Source organism: Oncorhynchus gorbuscha, linkage group LG07 (assembly GCF_021184085.1).
Source record: "Oncorhynchus gorbuscha isolate QuinsamMale2020 ecotype Even-year linkage group LG07, OgorEven_v1.0, whole genome shotgun sequence".
In the NCBI taxonomy this organism is placed as follows: Eukaryota; Metazoa; Chordata; class Actinopteri; order Salmoniformes; family Salmonidae; genus Oncorhynchus; species Oncorhynchus gorbuscha.
The window spans coordinates 26382793-26404768 of NC_060179.1; the positions used below are offsets into that span (position 1 = coordinate 26382793).

At 45.3% G+C, this 21976-nt stretch overlaps 1 protein-coding gene across 6 annotated transcripts in view; it reads right to left on the reverse strand.

Annotated features, from left to right (window-relative positions):
* Positions 1-21976, reverse strand: part of myo3a (myosin IIIA) — an 83667-nt gene that overhangs the window by 39060 nt on the left and 22631 nt on the right. For 4 of the 6 annotated variants that reach the window (XM_046355972.1, XM_046355970.1, XM_046355976.1 and 1 more), the window contains exons 4-8: positions 10978-11082; positions 10551-10650; positions 4608-4684; positions 3368-3421; positions 2681-2826 (exon numbers count right to left, since the gene is read on the reverse strand). In XM_046355972.1, coding sequence (XP_046211928.1) covers positions 2681-2826; positions 3368-3421; positions 4608-4684; positions 10551-10650; positions 10978-11082 — 482 coding nt within the window. The remainder of the gene's footprint in view (positions 1-2680; positions 2827-3367; positions 3422-4607; positions 4685-10550; positions 10651-10977; positions 11083-21976) is intronic. The other 2 variants (XM_046355975.1, XM_046355973.1) reach the window with 1 other exon arrangement.

Here is a 21976-nt window from a genome sequence, read left to right on the forward strand (position 1 = left end):
CTAGCATCAACAAGGGTTCCCCTATGAGGACAAACTGAAGTGTTTTTTTATTACCCTTCCTTTACCTAAATTCATGTATTTTGGACATGTACTGTATGCTGGGACATATTTTGTGTGTGTATGCTTTCCTGGCTGTGTAGTGTGTATTTTAGACTTGACCTGGGGTCTGTTCCCGTCCCTTATCTGTCTGGGTGACTGCTAGGCAGTGCCAGGCCAGAGGGAGTGTTGGCAGAACTGCTCTCTCTGGGATCAAACCGGGATAATCCTGAACACAGGTTCCCTAGCCATAATCCAGTGGAGGAACAGCTTCCGGACATCTTGGGTGATGTCATCGTGGCTATTAAAAGGGGACAGCACTTCAAGCAAAAACACAGCGTGTGCCTTCGCTGGTCACTAGTGTGTGAGTAAGAGAATGAAATGAATCACTGTTGAACTCAAGACCCATTTGAATGCATTAGTGAAATGCATTTACAAACCTGCTCAATGTGTTTGATTATTTGTATACTAGCATGTATGCTGGCATGACAGGACAGTGTTGGATGTAGAGTGTTGGCAAAACAAAGGATAAGGGAATTTTGGCAACCAAAAATACAAAAGTCAGTGGCATTCATCCCACGGAATCTATTGAATTTTGTTCATTTAACATGGTTTCTCAATGGAGATCCTGGCCAGCATGGTGAAAGAGGAGTGTGAGGGAAGTGTGTGGAGAGAGCCTGCAGCTCTTGTAACAGCAGTCACAAAGATTCAGAGATAGCTGTGTGATGATGACTGCTCTGGAACAAAAACCCCCAAGCAAAGAGTACACTAACAACAGAGGGGAGAGCTGAGAGAATGGCCTGTGTGTGTGTGTGTGTGTGTGTGTGTGTGTGTGTGTGTGTGTGTGTGTGTGTGTGTGTGTGTGTGTGTGTGTGTGTGTGTGTGTGTGTGTGTGTGTGTGTGTGTGTGTGTGTGTGTGTGTGTGTGTGTGTGTGTGTGTGTGTGTGTGTGTGTGTGTGTGTGTGTGTGTTTAGACAGAGAGGGTCATAGCAAGAACGAGAGAGAGAAAGAGAGAGAGACACAGAGAGAGAGAGAAAGAAACAGAGACAGAGACAGAGACAGAGACAGAGAGAGAGAGAGAGAGAGAGAGAGAGAGAGAGAGAGAGAGAGAGAGAGAGAGAGAGAGAGAGAGAGAGAGAGAGAGAGAGAGAGAGAAAGACAAAGACAAAGACAAAGAGAGAGAGAGAGAGAAAGACAGAGAGAGGGAGAGAGAAAGACAGAGAGAGAGAGAGAGAGACAGAGAGACAAAGAGAAAGACAGAGAGAGAGAGAGAGAGAGAGAGAGAGAGAGAGAGAGAGAGAGAGAGGTGAAAGAAAGAAGGGAGGAAGCTACTCTTTTGTCATTTACCATTTGCAATTTTTCCAGTCTAGTGAGGCATGTGTGTGTGACTGTGTGTTGGTGCACACAGTGGTGGGGTGGAGATGGATAAAATGTTGTGGCGTCAAGATGACAGCGGTGATGAGCGCTTGTGCACCCGCCTCACAGTCTGAAGACCAACGGCAGTAATCAATAACCATTCACCTCCTCCGCCCCCAACACAGTGGGGGCAGAGGAGGAAAAAGATGATCTAGACTCCCCTCCCTATGATGATCTAGACACCCCTCCCTATTTATCCACAGAAAGAGGAGGATCACAGTAAATAGCAGAGAGAGGTGGTACGTCTAAGCTGCTGTAATGCAAAAGAAAGCTATCTATTCATTTTACCTTCTGACAGATCCAAGCCCCGCAGACAGTTGTATGGAAGGACAATTCATCTCGCTGGCTACAGAACTGTAGAGTGCAAATGGTTTTGTAAATTGCAGTCCAAACTGCCTGCACTGCCCTACTTTGACGTTCTATTCTACCAACTGAAAAGCGCAGTAAGAAAACCTAGTTGTGATGATTGTGTTGCTCTTTTGTGTATGAAGGGCCCTCACAGTGTTCTACAGGAGCACCATCGAGAGCATACTGTCAGGCTGCGTCACAGCCTGGTACGGCAACTCCACCGCCGCTGACCGCATGGCTCTTCAGAGGGTGGTACGCTCAGCCGAATGCACCATTGTGTGCACACTGCCTGCCCTCCAGGACACCTACAACACCAGGTGTCGCAGGAAGGCCAAGAAGATCATCAGGGACCTCAGCCTCGCCACGGCCTGTTCTCCCCATGTTCATCACTCAAATGTGGGCAGTACACAAGCATTATGGCTAAAACTAAGACTGGCCAATAGCTTCTACCCCCAGACCATCAGGCTGCTGAATAGCCACCACTAGTTAGCTACCTGCTACCACTGCCCCCCACTGACCTTCTACCACCCCTCAACAGACATCTACCCTACCCCAATGGACATTTATCATTATGAAAAGCCACCACTAGTTAGCTACCTGCTACCCCTGCCCCCCACTGACCTTCTACCACCCCTCAATAGACATCTACCCTACCCCAATGGACATTTATCATTATGAAAAGCCACCACGGCTGCCATCTGTGTAGCAGTTAGATTGCTAGGCTGATGTTAGTTGTTGGGGTAACGTCTCTTAGACATAGCTAACGCCTAGCCTTTAGCTCAGTGATTTAGGAAAATACTTCCTTCTCTGTTGGATATCTTGCACTGAAAATCCCGGTTCAATCCCCAGATGGTTAAATGTGCAGTTATAGGAGCCTGACCTGGGGATTTTGAAGAGAGCTCTCATTGGATGGAGGTCGGAGAGGGGCGGGTCTCCATCTCCCAGCTCTATGGCAGTAATGCCCAGGGACCAGACGTCACAGCGAGCATCATACGTGGAGTCCAACTGCTGCTCACACGCTATAACCTGTAGACGGAGACACGCGCACACACCCTCATGACGATTAGCAGCAGGAAAATGCAGTCTGTCTTTCTAATAGTTTCAAAAAGCTTGTCTAAGGAGAATATTATTGAGAGTGTCTTGGGAATTATGGGCACACCTTTATCAACAACTGCTGCAGGCGTCTACAGGGAATATTGTACAGATAGGGCACGCACACACACACACACACACACACACACACACACACACACACACACACACACACACACACACACACACACACACACACACACACACACACACACACACACTCCCACACACTCCCACACTCCCACACTCCCACACTCCCACACACACCCACACACTCCCACACTCCCACACACACACACACACACACACACACACACACACACACACACACACACACACACACACACACACACACACACACACACACACACACACACACACACACACACAAACCGCCATCAACAATATCCTTAGGCCAAAATGGCATCCCACTAACAAAATATATCTCCCCATAGGAGACACATACGGTACGTACACAGACAGAGCATCGATACACACAGTTAAATCCACACCCAGACACCTCAATCACCTGCAGGGAAACAACAGTAATCATTCCCAAGGTACATACTTTAGTAGCGTACTCAAAAAAATGCATAATATTGTCCAAACATAACAATTACAACATCATTAAGACACCTTTATCGACAAGGGTCCCAAAATGAAATATTCGAAATGACAAAACGTCACATGAACATAGTGAAGTAAACATTAACGTGCAGAATGCACAACATAGCACAGATACACACGCACAAACATAGATGAAGAGTAGTGTCACGAACATGAATAACAAGAAACCATAAGCAATACGGAATCTTCATCTCAACAGTCATGAAGAATATTCAGCATTTACGACAACAAGAAAAACCAAGCAGATACATTAGAATCCATCTTGCCTCACCCTCAACTCAAATCCACTCAATTTGAGGTACTCTTATCTTTTTCCAACAAAGCACAGTAGGTACCATCCAACCCTTCGTAAAATACTTCCAGAACTGGCAGAGAAACCTTACGATAGCCTATCGACTATCGGCCGCACTCCTCTCTCTGGTTCTGTCCGGTGTTCTGTACGTTGTTGCTTTTGATAAAGTCATTTTTTTTACTCAAATGGTCCACCTGAAAGGACATCCACCTCCGAATCTAATGTCATTAGTTATACTCTATGTAAACGTTATGTAAAATGCCATTTCTCCGCGTGAGTTAACACCAAATACATTTGCAAAGTGGATGTAAACGTCATGTAAAAAAAGAAGGACGGCCGTTTTAACCAGGTCACCTTCAGCATCGTGTTGTAGTGTGAGCCAGCCAAGCGCTAGTGTCTTGTGACAGACAAGAACATTGAGTAGCTGGTCAGAGGCCAACACTCAGGTGAGATTTGGTTCTTATTCGGGGCTCCCGAGTGGCGCAGCGGTCTAAGGCAGTTCATCTCAGTGCTAGAGGCGTCACTAAAGACAACCTGGTCCAAATCCAGGCTGTATCACAACCGGCTGTGATTGGGAGTCTCATAGCGGAGCACAATTGACCCAGTGTCGTCAGGGTTTGGCCGGGGTAGGCCGTCATTTTAAACAAGAATATGTTCTTAACTGACTTGCCTAGTTAAACAAAAGTCAAATAAATCAATTCTACTTATCAAGGTCAACAAAAGTCAGCATTCCTTCTACAGGTCCAGTGTTGGATGCTGTGTAAGTGTCTAGCGAGGTAAAGGGAATGAGGCCTACCTCCGGCGCCATCCAGAAAGGTGTTCCCACCGAGGTGTTCCTACGGAGACGAGTGTTCGTCAACTGGGCCGAAACACCTGCACAAAGACACAAGGACAACATAGCTCAATTAAATAGTAACCACAGTATGAACGGCTGTATACAATGGGACATCACAGTTCAGTTACATAGGATATCTATAGATTTTTTTTCATCTCATGTCCATCAGACAGAAACCAGAGCAGCTGGTTCCGATGATGAGCTGTCATAGGGTCAAAGAGGGAAGTTCTATTCATATTCCAGCTGGGATGGATGAAGTAAACGAAATTCCTGACCCACTCTGTTAGTCATGATGGTGCGGTCACTGGTGACATTGACATTGAACAAAAACAGACGTGTGCACGCATGCACGCACACACGCACACACACACACACACATACATAGCCTCAAACATAGCCTAAACACATGCCAACTTGTGATCGCTCTCAAGCAAATGATGGATTGCTTTGCATTACAAATACACCCAGGTGATTTAGCAGTGCATTTGACTAGAAATCCCATCATGAACAAACCTCAGAACGACTATATTAGCACTTGCTTTCTAATCTACACAATACTGACTAACCCATTCAAACCATGACATGATTTAATTGGGATTATTTGGTAAGTGTTCCCGTTATCTTCTGGTCATTTTGAAAGGAGACCGTATACAATTCAAACGGCTATGTCTACGGTGGATATTTAACTAAGAATTATTCTAAAGGTCCAGTCAATCTGAATAGGACCATGAGTCGTCTCTTCACTGTGGCCACAGCCATTAGCAGAAGGCTGCTTTCTCTTCCTACCTTCACAGTTATGAGGGTAGGAAGATGTTACACACATGATATGGGTGTAACACTCATGTGCAGTGGTGTAAAGTACTTTAGTAAAAATACTTTAATGTAATACTTAAGTCTTTTTGGGGGGGGGGGGGGGGCGAGGGTATCTGTACTTTACCGTTGAACTTCTACTTCACTACGTTCCTAAAGACAATAATATACTTTTTACTCCATACATTTCCATACAGTACTCGTTATATTTTGTATGCTTAGCAGGACAGAAAAATGGTCAAATTCACGCACTTATCCAGAGACCATCCCTTGTCATCCCTACTGCCTGATCTGGCAGACTCACTAAACACACGTTTCATTTGTAAATGATGTCTGAGTGTTGCAGTGTGCTACTGGCTATCTGTCAATTTAAAAAAACAAGAAAATGATGCCGTTCAAGTTTGCTTAAAATAAGGACTTTGAAATGATTTATACTTTTACTATTGATACTTAAGTATATTTTAGCATTTACATTTAATTTTGATACTTAAATATATTTAAAACCAAATACTTTTACTCAAGTAGAATTTTACCTGGTGATTTTCACTTTCACTTGAGTCATTTTCGATTAAGGTATCTTTACTTTTACTCAAGTATGAAAATTGGGTACTTTTTCCACCACTGCTCATTTGTTTATATCAAAATGTCTGGACAATCAGCGACAGGCCGAGCCACAGTCGTGACTCCAGACTCCAGTCCAGACAAATCAGTGTGAAGCTGCAGTAGGTGGTAGAGGAGCAGCTTGAACTGAATCCACCAATGAGCACTAGGTTATCAACAGAATGCAGCGAGACTACTACGGACTGAGAGAGAAGCTGTGCATCAACAACTAGCTGTGTGGTTACTATGTGCATACATGTTTAAACAGACAACTGGAGAATTACAAAGTGTTTTAAAATACAGTATATGACATGTTGCTAGCATAGATGAATATACAGTATACAGTACTCTCCATCTGAGTCAACAAATCACACACGTGTAAAACAATGTTAATGTTGGCTTTTATCTATGCTGTATGTAACTGTATAGTGAATATGAATGAACTAGAGTATAAGACGATGTTATTTGTAAAGAGTATATAATGGACATCTCTCCGAGGACTTCCTTGCTGAATGGGTTAAACTGCATTCTGGATGGAATGAATAGGCAGGAGAAGGACTGCAGTAAGCAGCAGATTCTCAACGGTGCTGTAGCAAACATCAAAAGGGATTAGGATTATATGCAGGAGGGGATATACACAGGGCTGACACACTGTGCTGCACGTGCACATGCACACACGCTCATGCATGCACACACACACAAACGATGCATGCACGAACACATGCATGTTACTAGCAGAAAAATGTTTGCACAGATAGTCAGTACACAGACACATTTGAGTCATTTATCAGAGCGACTTGGGTTAAGTGCCTTGCTCAAGGGCACATCGACAGACTTTTCACCTAGACGGGATTGGGATTCAAACCAGCAACCATTCGGTTACCGGCCCAATGCTCTGAATCGCTAGGCTACCCGCGTACACACGCACACACACAGAAAACCTACACCCAATCAAACACACACGTCCTACACACATACGTTCACACATATTAACTCGTATTTAACCATTTCATGGTTGGTGTGATGAAATGGTTATGAGGCCCTGACAAGTATGCACACAGACAGCCCTATAAAAAGCCCCCGTGGCCTTTCTTTTTCTACAACATTACCCAGAGGCAGGGCCCGGCGGAACACCCTTAATAATCATCAGAGAGATAACACTGTCAATTAGCATATTCATTAAGAAACTGAAAAGATGGCCTCCATCCATATTCTTCTTCTCTTTTTCAGGGCTTTTTTTTCTCAGGGTGGTGATGAGTCACTGCAGGGGTTTTATCTTTTCAGCTGCTTAGTGTAGCGTGGGACGTGCCAGTCCCCCACATGGAAAACTATTAGGCTCGGCGTGACGCAGGACACGCGTGGAGCACGTGTCCCTCCTATCTTCCTCTCTCTCGCTCTCTCTGTCCCCCCATCTCTCCTAGCCACCTATGTCAAGCCCCCTGTATCACCACTGTCTGTCTATTTCGTCGCTCTGGGCCGTCTGTCTGTCTGTCTGTCTGTCTGTCTGTCTGTCTGTCTGTCTGTCTGTCTGTCTGTCTGTCTGTCTGTCTGTCTGTCTGTCTGTCTGTCTGTCTGTCTGTCTGTCTGTCTGTCTGTCTGTCTGTCTGTCTGTCTGTCTGTCTGTCTGTCTGTCTGTCTGTCTGTCTGTCTGTCTGTCTCTCCACGTATCAATGTGCCCATTGATATATTCCCCAACCTTTCTCTTATCAAAATCAGTTACCAGGATTCCGGAGAGAAGCGAAATACAATTTTTCCTGCACAGCATGACAGCCTATTGGAATAAATGTGCAGTTGAGTGTCTTTTAGTTTTCACAGTGGGTGAGAGAACATGGGTCGCCAACCCCAACAAGAGTAGACTACATTAATTCAGTGGAAGAGGATTTGGGTGATTCTCACCATAATGACAGCACATTTGAAGCTAAATGAAGAAACAAACTCTTCTCTGTTCCCATGACAATCTTTTGTTTTTGTCATAGCAACACATATTTATGCGGCAAGTAGCCTAGCGGTTAAGAGCGTTTGGTCAGTAACCAAAAGGTCGCTGCTCGAATCCCTGAGCTGACTAGGTGACAAATCCGTCGATGTGCCCTTGAACAAGGCTCCTTCCTGTAAGTCGCTCTGGAAAAGAGTGCCTGCAAATTATATATTTTTTAGATGCATAACATTTTGATACCCCCCCCCCTTTCAAATCAGTGATATGTATAATAGTTTACAGCCTCAGAAACACTGATGAAACCAACATAACACCACACTGTAAAACACAGATCTCTGTACCTCTGTACAAACGTACAGGGCGTTATGTATTTCTGATGGGGTGCTTATCAAAATAAAGGCATGCTTGATCAAATGAATCTGACCATGGGATATTCAGACAGCCTCAAACACTCCTAGTTGTTTATAGGTCACCTCCTAACTCTGTATTCATAATGTAGAGTGTCGCACTGGTATTTGTGTGGAGGACTTCGCTAAATCAGATCATACAGAAGGGTCATTTGAAAGGGAGGGGGTACAGTGTGTTTCCTGGAGTGCAGGTTTGATTGAATCCTGCCCTCATTTGAATGAAGTATTCATGGGGAATGTGGTGAGTGAAATATTAAACAACAGAGTGGAAGGAGAACATTGTGTGTCCAAATGACAGCTTCTCTGTAATAACATCAAAGCTTTTCTATAGTCTACCATGACTTTACTATCCTGACCAAACAATGCTTTCCTGTTGGCTGACTTTGACAGAGCCAGGGGAACTTTAAAGCATGAGTCATCACTATCTCTCTCTCGCTTTCTCTCTGTGGGGTCGTGAGTCATCACTATCTCTCTCTCGCTTTCTCTCTGTGGGGTCGTGAGTCATCACTATCTCTCTCTCGCTTTCTCTCTGTGGGGTCGTGAGTCATCACTATCTCCCTCTCGCTTTCTCTCTGTGGGGTCGTGAGTCATCACTATCTCTCTCTCGCTTTCTCTCTGTGGGGTCGTGAGTCATCACTATTTCCCTCTTGCTTTCTCTCTGTGGGGTCGTGAGTCATCACTATCTCTCTCTCGCTTTCTCTCTGTGGGGTCGTGAGTCATCACTATCTCCCTCTCGCTTTCTCTCTGTGGGGTCGTGAGTCATCACTATCTCTCTCTCGCTTTCTCTCTGTGGGGTCGTGAGTCATCACTATCTCCCTCTCGCTTTCTCTCTGTGGGGTCGTGAGTCATCACTATCTCCCTCTCGCTTTCTCTCTGTGGGGTCGTGAGTCATCACTATCTATCTCTCGCTTTCTCTCTGTGGGGTCGTGAGTCATCACTATCTCTCTCTCGCTTTCTCTCTGTGGGGTCGTGAGTCATCACTATCTCCCTCTCGCTTTCTCTCTGTGGGGTCGTGAGACATCACTATCTCCCTCTCGCTTTCTCTCTGTGGGGTCGTGAGTCATCACTATCTCCCTCTCTCTTTCTCTCTGTGGGGTCGTGAGTCATCACCATCTCCCTCTCTCTTTATCTCTGTGGGGTCATGAGTCATCACCATCACCATCTCCCTCTCTCTTTCTCACTGTGGGGTCATTAGTCATCACTATCTTCCTCTCTTTCACTCTGCGGGGTCTGCTCCTCCTATCTGCTCATTTCATATGTCCGGGTTCACCCTCCTCCTCCTAACCCCCTTCCTACCCTGATTGCGTGAATGCCAAGCTTCCCCGTTATCTCTCCGCTACCCAGAATCCCCCCAAAGTAATTAGCATCTTCACATGGCCTCTGCACTGGGGCTGATACGGACTGAAGCCAGGGTGGCGACCATCTATCTGAGGGATTGGGCGTATCACTTTAGAGTAGCTTATAGCTAAAGTGGAGCCTCCTCAGGAGTGAATACCTCGTTAACGGAAGTGTTAAACAGGGGAGCGGCAACAAAGAGCGCAAATGGGCGAAGTGTGTTATTCCTGGAATTTCTATGGAGCCGACAAAAATTCACAAGACCCATTACTCCTTGGTTTAAGTGAGGGAAGAGAGGGAGGCAGCGACATGCGCAGGTTGATGCTTTTAAGAGAAGCTTCGCTTAACGGGCTGAATAAAGAGGAGATTCAGCTGTAATGGAAAGAGGCGTGCTGCTTTTCAGGCCCCAAAGGAGCTTCGCTGAGTCACTGCTGGAAATGGCCTGAATCATTTCTCCTTATTCAGACTCTGGCTAGCGCACAGAGAGCTTCATTTGGTTGAGAACAACAGGAAACAAATCAGCGCTGCATTGGTAACACAACGAATAAAAACAATGTCCTCTGCGGTGAGGCCAAATGCAGGAGACACTGCGTCTAATGGAAATGTATTTGCGGCTACCCACCTACCACCTTCCCACCACCGGGTAAACGTATTCCACCCTGGATAAGAAAATAAATGTAAGCCAATTAAGGTGGCAAACAATTTGGGGTAATGGATTTGATCCATCGGCAGTATCACAGACACATAGGCACACATAGACCGCTGACAAATTAACACACACACACACACACACACACACACACACACCACAGAGCGTACCAAAGTCCACCAGCTTCACCCCTCCTTGTGTGGTCAGTAGGATGTTGTTGCCTTTGACATCCCGGTGGATGGTCTTGTTGATGTGCAGGTGATGGAGACCCTGTAACAGCAGAGATAGTAGTAATATAGTAAGTCATCGGAAGAGGGTCATTCAATTCATAGTTGGGAAAAGTAATTTTCAGGCTTTGTCCCTCTCTCTCCCTCCCTCTCTCTCTCTCTCTCTCTCCTCTCTCTCCCTCCCTCTCTCTCCCTCTCTCTCCCTCTCTCTCCCTCTCTCTCCCCTCTCTCCCTCCCTCCCTCTCCCTCCCTCTCTCCCTCCCTCTCTCTCTCTCTCTCTCCCTCTCTCTCCCCTCTCTCTCCCTCTCTCTCTCTCTCTCTCTCTCCCTCTCTCTCTCAAGTCCATCCACCGTTCAAAGAGCACGCTTACCGTGAGGGCCTCGTGTATGATATAGGCAATGATCGCCTCATCCATTCTGTCCCCTCTCTTCAGCATGCCTTTGGCCAGGTCTGTCACCGAACCTCCATTGCAGAGCTACAGGCACATAAGAAAGAGAGAAGACAATGGCTTTCCTTTGCTAAACCGTAGCGTGAGTCAGCATATTCTGGCCAAAGCCGAGACAATGAGCTTAAATCTAGATATGCCACATCTAGATGTGCATACTGTAGCTTCGCATTGTGTAACACCCTTCTGATAAAAGCGCTGGGTACAAAATTAAGATTTCAGAAGGAATCTTCAAAGCTCTGAAGACCATGGTGGTGATAGTTGATTATTTTGTTCAATCTCTCTACGCTTATCTATTTGAAACAGCTTAGGGGGAGGTAGGAATCGTGTGTATGGAGAAAATGCAGATTCTCCTAAGAGGGATATAATCGGCTTTGTGATGACTAAACTGTAATTATTAAAGATGTGCGAATCGAGGTCCTCGAATCAAGCACCTCCGCCTACTTTGGAGACTATTTCTGTCAGGAAGATGAAAACCCTGGCATATGCATATGCCTTGATGAGAACCCATGAAAAGTGTTTTAAAGTACACATTTGGCAGAGAGCTTTACTGAGTGGCATGTCAAGGGAAAACAGACTTGTTTTCATTACCAAGTAATCAGTGCCCATTTTACACTACAATTTTTTTTTTTTAAATAACCTAAGCTTGATTACACAACAAATCTCTCGTATGAAGAAATGTCACTTTCTGCATACTACATAAGGTTACAGTGCGAGCAGCAGAATCTATCTCCTTAAAGTGAGACGGGGCTCTATTATCAATGTCAACGCCTGCCTGAAAATCACAGAAAATCACGGAGAATTGCCCTAGGTGTTGCCAAGGCAACAATAATACCCCATTATTTTGGGCTGTCATCATCTGACCTCCAGATAAAGAGAAAACGTCCTTGAGTGCCGACTGAGATACGGAGGAAACCGAGTGGCGCATAATAGTACAATCTAAGTAGCTGTGTCTAAGTACTTTATAGACGGATACAATGGCCCCTCATCTGCATCAGTGGGAGGCTTGAATCAAGCAATAAATATTTTGTCTCTGCACTCTCAGAAATGCTACTTGTTTTGCCTGCATTTTTCATGAGGAACTGCATGCATAAAAGCGTTTTTTTTTTTTTTTGCATTCTAAAAGGGAAATGCCTATTTGTCTAATTATGCGTAGAACACTTATACTCCTATAATCAGAGACATCTCTGTCTCACTTGTGCATTGAAGGGATAATGAGGGAAGAAACCTCAGTGGTTACAGATAATTAGAAGCACCCTCTTGTGGAGGACAACCGAAAAAGGCTTCACATTCATTCTCAGAGTGAGTCACAAAACGCAGAGTGTAATCATCAATGCAATCAATGTCTCCTATGATGTAATGGTAACCAGTTATAGAGTTTATACCGTTTTTTGGTGATGTTTGTTTCCATGATCATTCACACGTCACGGGAAAAGCAAGCAAAAACAACGTTTTAATGCTAAATTCCCAAAATAAAGGAGGATGGGAAATGGATGGAGGAAAGATGCAGTAACACAACCAGGTTGTTATAGAGAGCTTCTCTGTTGGTGACTTGGTAAGGAGTTCCCAGAAAGACAGATCCATTTTCGGATCTCATTAACATTCTGTCCACATGGCCCAAAGCCATTGTGCACTGTGTCTCTGCCCTCGTGTTTCTCTGCCAGTTACATGCACTCATTGAGCTAACCACAGGGAGTTGTAATTTGCCTGTTCCACTTAGCCTGCAGTTTACAGTACACAGTGTGCACTTTTTAAATGGGAGAAAGGAACGGAAACGGTTGGAATATACAGTCCTGTATAAAAATGCTGAGCTATGTTGTACGCTCCAAAACATTTGAAAGTTGTATTATTTTAAACTAATAAAATGACCTGTGGAAAATGAAATAACTATAAAAAAGGTGTCAAAATGATTGCTGGCCCGTTTTCAACCACTGGTGTGTGTGGCCAAAGAACCCCAAAACAATTTGTCATCGAAAGAAGGATGCATAATCAGAAAAGAACCCCATACTTACAGTAAAATATGGCGGCCGAGATTGAAGTTATGGGGCTATTTTGCTTCCACTGGTCGTGGGGCCCTTGATGGGGTCAACGACACAATGAACTTTACCCAGTACCAGGACATTTTAGCCAAAAAACCTGGTTGCCTCTGCCAGGAGGCTGAAACTTAACCGCAAGTGGATCTTCCAGCAAGACAATAACACCAGGAACTAATAAAAATCCACAAAGAAATAGTTATTTGACCGCAAAAGCAACATTGGCCTTTGGCCATCTCCGTCTCCAGACTTGAAACCCATTGAAAACCTGTGGTTTGAATTGAAGAGGGCAGTCCGTAAAAACAAATGAAGGACATCGAGAGGATCTGGTAAGATGAATTGGTCAAACGGCTCAGTGTTGTCATACTTCCGTAGTAATACAAACAGTGGTCCCAATCATTTTGACATGTACAAATCTACAAAAACAGAAAGACACCTTGTTAAATCAAATCTGAGCAGTTGTAATAAATAATAGCATTTCTGATTTTTTTTGGAGCACACAATATAGCTCAGTATTTGTCTTTTTTGCTCATCTTTATCAAGGGTGCCAGTAATTTTGGTCATGACTGTAGGTGGACGTGATGCTTTGATATGCTTAACTTCTCCTATTGTCATATGTTTCCTCCAACACTTAGATACGGACGTCAAGACGTGTGATGACGACAGACAAGATGAGTGGCAGCCAGGTGGTGTATTGTCAGGGACGTCAGACGATGTCAAGCACCCTTCACATGTGAGAGCTTCACACAGACCCCTAGAGGGCTGAACATGGGCGAACTGATTTGCCCTCGCAAGGACTAAACCATGGTATGTTGTCTCTGCATGTCTGTCTGTCTGTCTGTCTGTCTGTCTGTCTGTCTGTCTGTCTGTCTGTCTGTCTGTCTGTCTGTCTGTCTGTCTGTCTGTCCTGGTGATACGGAAAAACATTGTTATATAGAAGCTCAGTCAAAACCCCCGTATTCCAGAAACTGTAACAGTAATACTTCACTTCGCTTTCTGCTAGCCCCGGCTATTTCCTATCAGCCTTTGCAGACAGACTGCAGTCGAGCAGAGCGTATCAGAAGCCTCTGCAGACAGGAGTGTCTCACGGAGCCGGCTGAGCCTGACGTCAGAGTCCACATCACTGCCGAGATCACCTGTCATCATTAAATTACACAGGGCAAGGCAGACCGATCCATTTTAATGAGCTAGCTAGGCTCCAGTGCCATGGTATTAGCCAAGCTAAACGTTAGCACTCGCTCTCCTGGCCGCACTGTTTGGTCTTCTAGAGTGCCCCATTTAACGCCAACATGAACTATTTTGGACATGTTGAAAGAGGCAGTCGCACCAGCTGGCTGACTAAAAGACGACGTGTGAAATTTCACACTTAGCTACATTGTTTTCTATTTGGGATTACCTAGATGTAGCATAGTATCTTATTAAGTTCTTGCATTTGAGTCACTTCAAGTCATGTTGCCAACTACTGTTACACATCCAGAAATAGCTAATTCCATCAATACCCACATTTGGCCCTAAACCAGAACCCATCAAATTAGATAGAACTGGCTCTTCTGTCAACATTGGTCAAATATCCCCAGAGTTCAGACTACACGAAGAACATATACTTTAATGTCAGATATTGGCTTCGTTTTGAAACCTCATGGTTATCTCCCCGCGAGAGACGGTGGGCACATTATTGCAGTCAGCTTTGGACAAGACACCAACATAATTCCTCACATGTTGTATGGAAATGACTTGAGACTTAGGGGCTAATACTGTTAGCTGCCATCACCGGCTCCATCCCCCTACCTTCTGCTAGACTAGCTGTTGGATTTCAAAGTCTTAGCCTGCTATTTATACCCACAATAAAAATGGAGGGTCGGTATGAAATACTGTACACAAACGAATTACCACAACCATAAAGTCATAAACACCAGCTATTTCAATCTATTTTCTTCAAATCAGATTTTAAACCTAACCTTAACCCTAACCACACTGCTAACCTTATGCCTAACTCTAATCATAAATGAAGACAAAAGCACATTTTTGTTTTATTACATTTTTTACGATATAGCCTTTTTGACTTTGTAGTTGTGGTAGCTAGTGGAAACCCGATGACGATAGCTAACTAGTAGTAGAGATGTGAAGCTTTCTGAGCTCCATACTGGGTCATCATCATTGCTATACCGGGTCCTGTCAATCATTAGCTAAGACCTGTCTGTGGGTACTGTGAGTCATCACATGATGATCCCGCCTATAGGATATGTGGACCTTAGCCAATCACCCCACTGCAACAAGACAGCTTCAAAAGAAATGCATATTGTGAATCACCATAGTTCTTCTTTGTCAGCTCAAAGGTTTGGCCAGTAAGCCTCGACACAGAACAGGACATGATCCAATACAGATCAGGTGCTGCTTTTGTCATGTAAATGAAGTGAATGGATCAAAGACCATTGAAAAGAAAGAAGAAAAGATGATGAGGATGTCACAAATATGTATGCACCCCCCCCCCCCCCCCCCCCTCCCCATACCAGCCCTTTTGATTGGGCATTCCATTTTAAGCTTGGGGATGTTTTCTCTACAGGTGCAGCTAGTTAAATTGAGCAGTATAATTGTGTACATCTATGTTTACTGCAGCACAAAGAGATGTCTCCATAAAAGGACACTAAGATTTCATGAAAGAACAGCTACGCAAGGTTATCTCATGTTTTCCTTTGTTACTTTTCAACTTGTAACAAAAATGATGTTTTATCATTGTGTGTGTGTGTGTGTGTGTGTGTGTGTGTGTGTGTGTGTGTGTGTGTGTGTGTGTGTGTGTGTGTGTGTGTGTGTGTGTGTGTGTGTGTGTGTGTGTGTGTGTGTGTGTGTGTGTGTGTGTGTGTGTGTGTGTGTGTGTGTGTGTGTGTGTGTGTGCGTGTGTGTGTGTGTACGTGTGTGATTGTGCGTGTTTGGTCCTCAGGCCAAGGTCTCTTATTTCTGACTGTGTTTAATTTAAAGCCCTAACAAACAAAGCCATTATAAACCTCATTGTCAATTAATAACGGCCAGAGTTGGCGACGACCTGGAGTCGGGCAGAATAAGGGCATTGTTTTTAAGGGAGTAAAATGGAGGATTGAAGACAACAGAGCTGAAAGACAAATAGTGTGTTTCAAAAAATATAAAATGAAACATGATTAGATGCATGTTATTAGCACCTTATATGAAATGATTTCACAACTTAAAGCGTAGAACAGAGCACTTGATTGCTGTTCAGATGAAGGTATTGGGGACACAAGGGCAGAGTAGCCGAGGGTTTGAAGCAGCGGCACACTATGATTGATATATGTGAGTAAAAAAGCAGAGTGCCGGGCTATTTAAACGTCAGACCCCGGATCCATCTTCTCAGCTCATTTCACAGACGGAACAATTATCTACTATGTCTCCCGGTGTAATAATGAACGCAATCTCCCCCCTGTTAGTTTATCTGCATTAAACATGCCATCGCTGCAGTGATCCTTCATTATTATGGTGGGATGGTGGTCATAGAATTGATAGTTGCAGTCTGCTCCAATACTAATCATGCCAACGTGCTTCACGGTAATGGTTTGGTTGTTTTGGATCATTTGCATTGGTTTAAAAAGAACTCTGTACCATATCTAGCCATGTATGTAGCGATATGTAAAAGCTGACGACAACTGCCATAACACTGTGATAACGGCGTTACTGATGACACCAACCGTTGTTTGGGCGTATTGCCGTTCAACTAGCTTACCTACATAAGAGGTTGCATTACCGTTTAAGTCTGGTGTTATCAGCTCAGAGGTTCTCCTTTGAGCTTTGATACTGAATGACATGGCTACAAGTATTTTTACACCGGCTTACCTTCACTCATTTCGCTACACCCGCAATAACATCTGCTAAACACGTGTGTCTGCGACAAATAAAATGTGATTGGATTCGATGACTTCCAAATGCACACACTGTCAGTGTGTCATTAGACACCGTGTCTCTGTGAGGAACTGGAACCTCGACATTGTGTAGCAACTCAGTGAGGGGAAACAGTAGTAGTCAGGCATAGGTATGGCTAGCCCTGCACATAGGAAGTCACTCGTATCAGACAAACCATTACACAGTTGTTGAGCAGCTGACCAGCCTGCACACATGATTTGATTCTGGATGCAGAGATTAAAAACAGATGTGAAGCCAGAACTACCCAAGATGCTAGCTTTATCCTGCCAACCTCTTTACTCCCTGGCACTCAAGGCCTTATTTCCTTTTATACAACAGGTGGGTGTAATCCTGGATGCTGATTGGTTCAAACTTAATTCCAGCCGGTGTCTATTCCACAAGTTACCACCGGCTAAGGCTATGACGTTAAAATTCCTACTGTTCCATCTCATTGCGCAATCCACTGTCTGATCAGCCCAAAAAGGACATTTATAAACTTGATCTCCACCACAATCTTTTTTTGAGATTTGTATAAATGTTGCTGTCTATCTCTCCGACATTTGCAACATTGTTTCAATATCAAAACTCAATTTTCAGCTGTCCCACCTGTCCTGACGAGTGAGCAAATGTTCTATGCCAGGCAAAATCGCACATCATTAGCTCATTGTTATGGGTGTATCGAAATAAATGTCACTAGAAAACAGCTTCAACACCGGCTTCTCAGGCAGTATCATTTAATTAGCAATGTGTTATGTGCTGTTAGTGAGGAGAAGACTAATGTCCACTGAATAAAATAAAAATCATAAATACAACATGCGCACAGAATAGACAGCAATATCAATTTATGACTTATACGATGCTGGAAGAGCTATTAGTGCCACAAAGATAATAATACAAATTGTATCATTGGGCTGACGTTATAGACGTTGTTTGCATAATTGATAATAAGGGACTGAAATACTGCTTTGTGTGCTTTGCTATCACAGACTGGAACATGTTCCGGGATGTCCCCACAGTGACTGTACGTACATACCCCAACCAGAAACCATGGATTACAGGCAACATTTGCACTGAGCTAAAGGGTAGAGCTGCCGCTTTCAAGGTGCGGGACTCTAAGCCGTAAGCTTATAAGAAATCCTGCTATGCCCTGCGACGAACTGTCAAACAGGCAAAGCGTCAATACAGGGCTAAGATTGAATAGTACTACACCGGCTCCGACGCTCATGGGGCAGGGCTTGCAAACTATTACAGACGACAAAGGGAAGCACAGCCGCGAGCTACCCAGAGACACGAGCCTACCAGACGAGCTAAATCACTTCTACGCTCGCTTCGAGGCAAGCAACACTGAGGCATACATGAAAGCATTAGCTGTTCCGGACGACGTGAGTAAGACTTTTAAACAGGTCAACATTCACAAGGCTGTGGGGCCAGACGGATTACCAGGACGTGTGCTCCGGGCATGTGCTGACCAACTGGCAGGTGTCTTCACTGACATTTTCAACATGTCCCTGATTGAGTCTGTAATACCAACATGTTTCAAGCAGACCACCATAGTCCCTGTGCCCAAGAACATGAAGGCAACCTGCCTAAATGACTACCGACCCGTAGCACTCACATCCGTAGCCATGAAGTGCTTTGAAAGGCTGGTAATGGCTCACATCAACACCATTATCCCAGAAACCTTAGACCCACTCAAATTTGCATACCGCCCAAACAGGTCCACAGATGAGATCTCTATTGCACTCCACACTGTCCTTTCCCACCTGGACAAAAGGAACACCTATGTGAGAATGCTATTCATTGACGACAGCTCAGAGTTCAACACCATAGTGCCCTCAAAGCTCATCACTAAGCTAAGGATCCTGGGACTAAACACCTCCCTCTGCAACTGGATCTTGCACTTCCTGACGGGCAGCCCCCAGTGATGAGGGTTGATAGCAACACATCTGCCACGCTGATCCTCAACACTGGGGCCCCTCAGGGGTGCGTGCTTAGTGCCCTCCTGTACTCCCTGTTCACCCACGGCTGCATGGCCAGGCACAACTCCAACACCATCATTAAGTTTGCAGATGACGCAACAGTGGTAGACCTGAGCACCAACAACTACGAGACAGCCTATAGGGAGAAGGTCAGAGACCTGGCCGGGTGGTGCCAGAATAACAACCTATCCCTCAACATAACCAAGACTAAGGAGATGATTGTGGACTACAGGAAAGGAGCACGCCCCCCCTTCTCATCGATGGGGCTGTAGTGGAGCAGGTTGAGAGCTTCAAGTAACTTGGTGTCCACTTCACCAACAAACTAGAATGGTACTAACACACCAAGACAGTCGGGCACGAGGGCACGACAAAGCCTATTCCCCCTCAGGAAACAAAAAAGATTTGGCATGGGTCCTCAGATCCTCAAAAGTTTCTACAGCTGCAACATCGAGAGCATGGTCGCATCAATGCCTGGTACGGCAATTGCTCGGCCTCCGACCGCAAGGCACTACAGAGGGTAGTGCAAACGACCCAGTACATCACTGGGGCTAAGCTGCCTGCCATCTAGGACCACTACAGCAGGCGGTGTCAGAGGAAGGCCCTATAAATTGTCAAAGACCCCAGCCACTCTAGTCAGACTGTTCTCTCTGCTACTGCATGGCAAGCGGTATCGGAGTGCCAAGTCTAGGACCAAAAGGCTTCTCAACAGCTTTTACCCCCAAAGCCATAAGACTCCTGAAATGGTTACCCAGACTATTTGCATTGTGTTCCCCTCCAACCCGTCTTTTACGCTGCTGCTACTCTCTGTTTATCATATATGTATAGTCACTTTAACTATACATTCATATACATACTACCTCAATTAGCCCGACCAACCAGTGCCCCTGCACATTGGCTAACCGGACTATCTGCATTGTGTCCCGCCACCCGCCAACCCCACTTTTACGCTACTGCTACTCTCTGTTTATCATATATGCATAGTCACTCTAAACATATCTACATGTACATCCTACCTCAATCAGCCCGACTAACCGGTGCCTGTATTTAGCCTCGCTACTGTTATAGCCTCGCTACTGTATATAGCCACTCTACTGTTATTTTTTAACTGTCTTTTTACTGTTGTTTTTATTTCTTTACTTACCTATTGTTCACCTAATAAAAAAATTGTACTTTTGGTTAGAGCCTGTAAGTAAGCATTTCTGTCATGTTTGTCATTTATTATCATGTCTTGTCCCTGTGCTCCCCATGCTATTCGTTTCCCTCTGCTGGTCTTATTTGGTTCTTTCCCTCCTTCTATCCCTCTCTCTCCCCCTCCCTCTCTCACTCTCTCGCTCTCTCTTCTCTCTATCGTTCCGTTCCTGCTCCCAGCTGTTCCTATTCCCCTAATCATCATTTAGTCTTCCCACACCTGTTCCCGATCCTTTCCCCTGATTAGAGTCCCTATTTATTCCTTTGTGATCCGTTCCTGTCCCGTCGGTTCCTTGTATTGTATTCACCATGCTGTGATTGCGTTTCGCCCTGTCCTGTCGTGTTTTTGCTGTGATTGTGTATCGCCCTGTCCTGTCGTGTTTTTTGCCTTCATCAGATGCTGCGTGTGAGCAGGTGTCTCTGTCGACTACGGCCTGCGCCTACCCGAAGCGACCTGCAGTCTGTGGCCGCTTCTCCAGTTATTTCCCCTCTACAAGTCTAGAGGATTTCTGTTATTCCCTGTTTGGACTTTAATAAACTCTGTTTCTGTTAAGTCGCTTTTGGGTCCTCTTTCACCTGCATGACAGAAGGAACCGACCAAGGAATGGACCCAGCGACTTCAGACGCTCGTTACACTGCCGTCGAGATCCAAGGAGCCATGCTCGGCAGACACGAGCAGGAATTGTCCGCTGCTCGCCATGCCGTGGAGAACCTGGCCGCTCAGGTTTCCGACCTCTCTGGACAGTTCCAGAGTCTACGTCTCGTGCCACCTGTTACTTCCTGGCCTGCCGAGCCTCCAGAACCTAGGGTTAATAACCCACCTTGCTACTCCGGGCAGCCCACTGAGTGCCGCTCCTTTCTCACGCAGTGTGAGATTGTGTTCTCTCTCCAACCCAACACATACTCTAGAGAGAGAGCTCGGGTTGCTTACGTCATTTCACTCCTTACTGGCCGGGCTCGAGAATGGGGCACAGCTATCTGGGAGGCAAGGGCTGATTGCTCTAACAAATTCCAGAACTTTAAAGAGGAGATGATTCGGGTTTTTGACCGTTCAGTTTTTGGTGGGGAGGCTTCTAGGGCCCTGGCTTCCTTATGCCAAGGTGAACGGTCCATAACGGATTATTCCATTGAGTTTCGCACTCTTGCTGCCTCTAGTGAGTGGAACGAGCCGGCGCTGCTCGCTCGTTTTCTGGAGGGACTCCACGCAGTGGTTAAGGATGAGATTCTCTCCCGGGAGGTTCCTTCAGATGTGGACTCTTTGATTGCTCTCGCCATCCGCATAGAACGACGGGTAGATCTTCGTCACCGGGCTCGTGGAAGAGAGCTCGCATCAACGGTGTTTCCCTGCTCCGCATCGCAACCATCTCCCTCCTCTGGCTTTGAGACTGAGCCCATGCAGCTGGGAGGGATTCACATCTCGAATAAGGAGAGGGAACGGAGGATCACCAACCGCCTGTGCCTCTATTGCGGAGTTGCTGGACATTTTGTTAATTCATGTCCAGTAAAAGCCAGAGCTCATCTGTAAGCGGAGGGCTACAGGTGAGCGCAACTACTCAAGTCTCTCCATCAAGGTCCTATACTACTTTGTCGGTCCACCTACGCTGGACCGGTTCGGGTGCTACATGTAGTGCCTTGATAGACTCTGGGGCTGAGGGTTGTTTCATGGACGAAGCATGGGTTCGGAAACATGACATTCCTTTCAGAGAGTTAGATAAGCCTACGCCCATGTTCGCCTTAGATGGTAGTCATCTTCCCAGTATCAGATTTGAGACACTACCTTTAACCCTCACAGTATCTGGTAACCACAGTGAGACTATT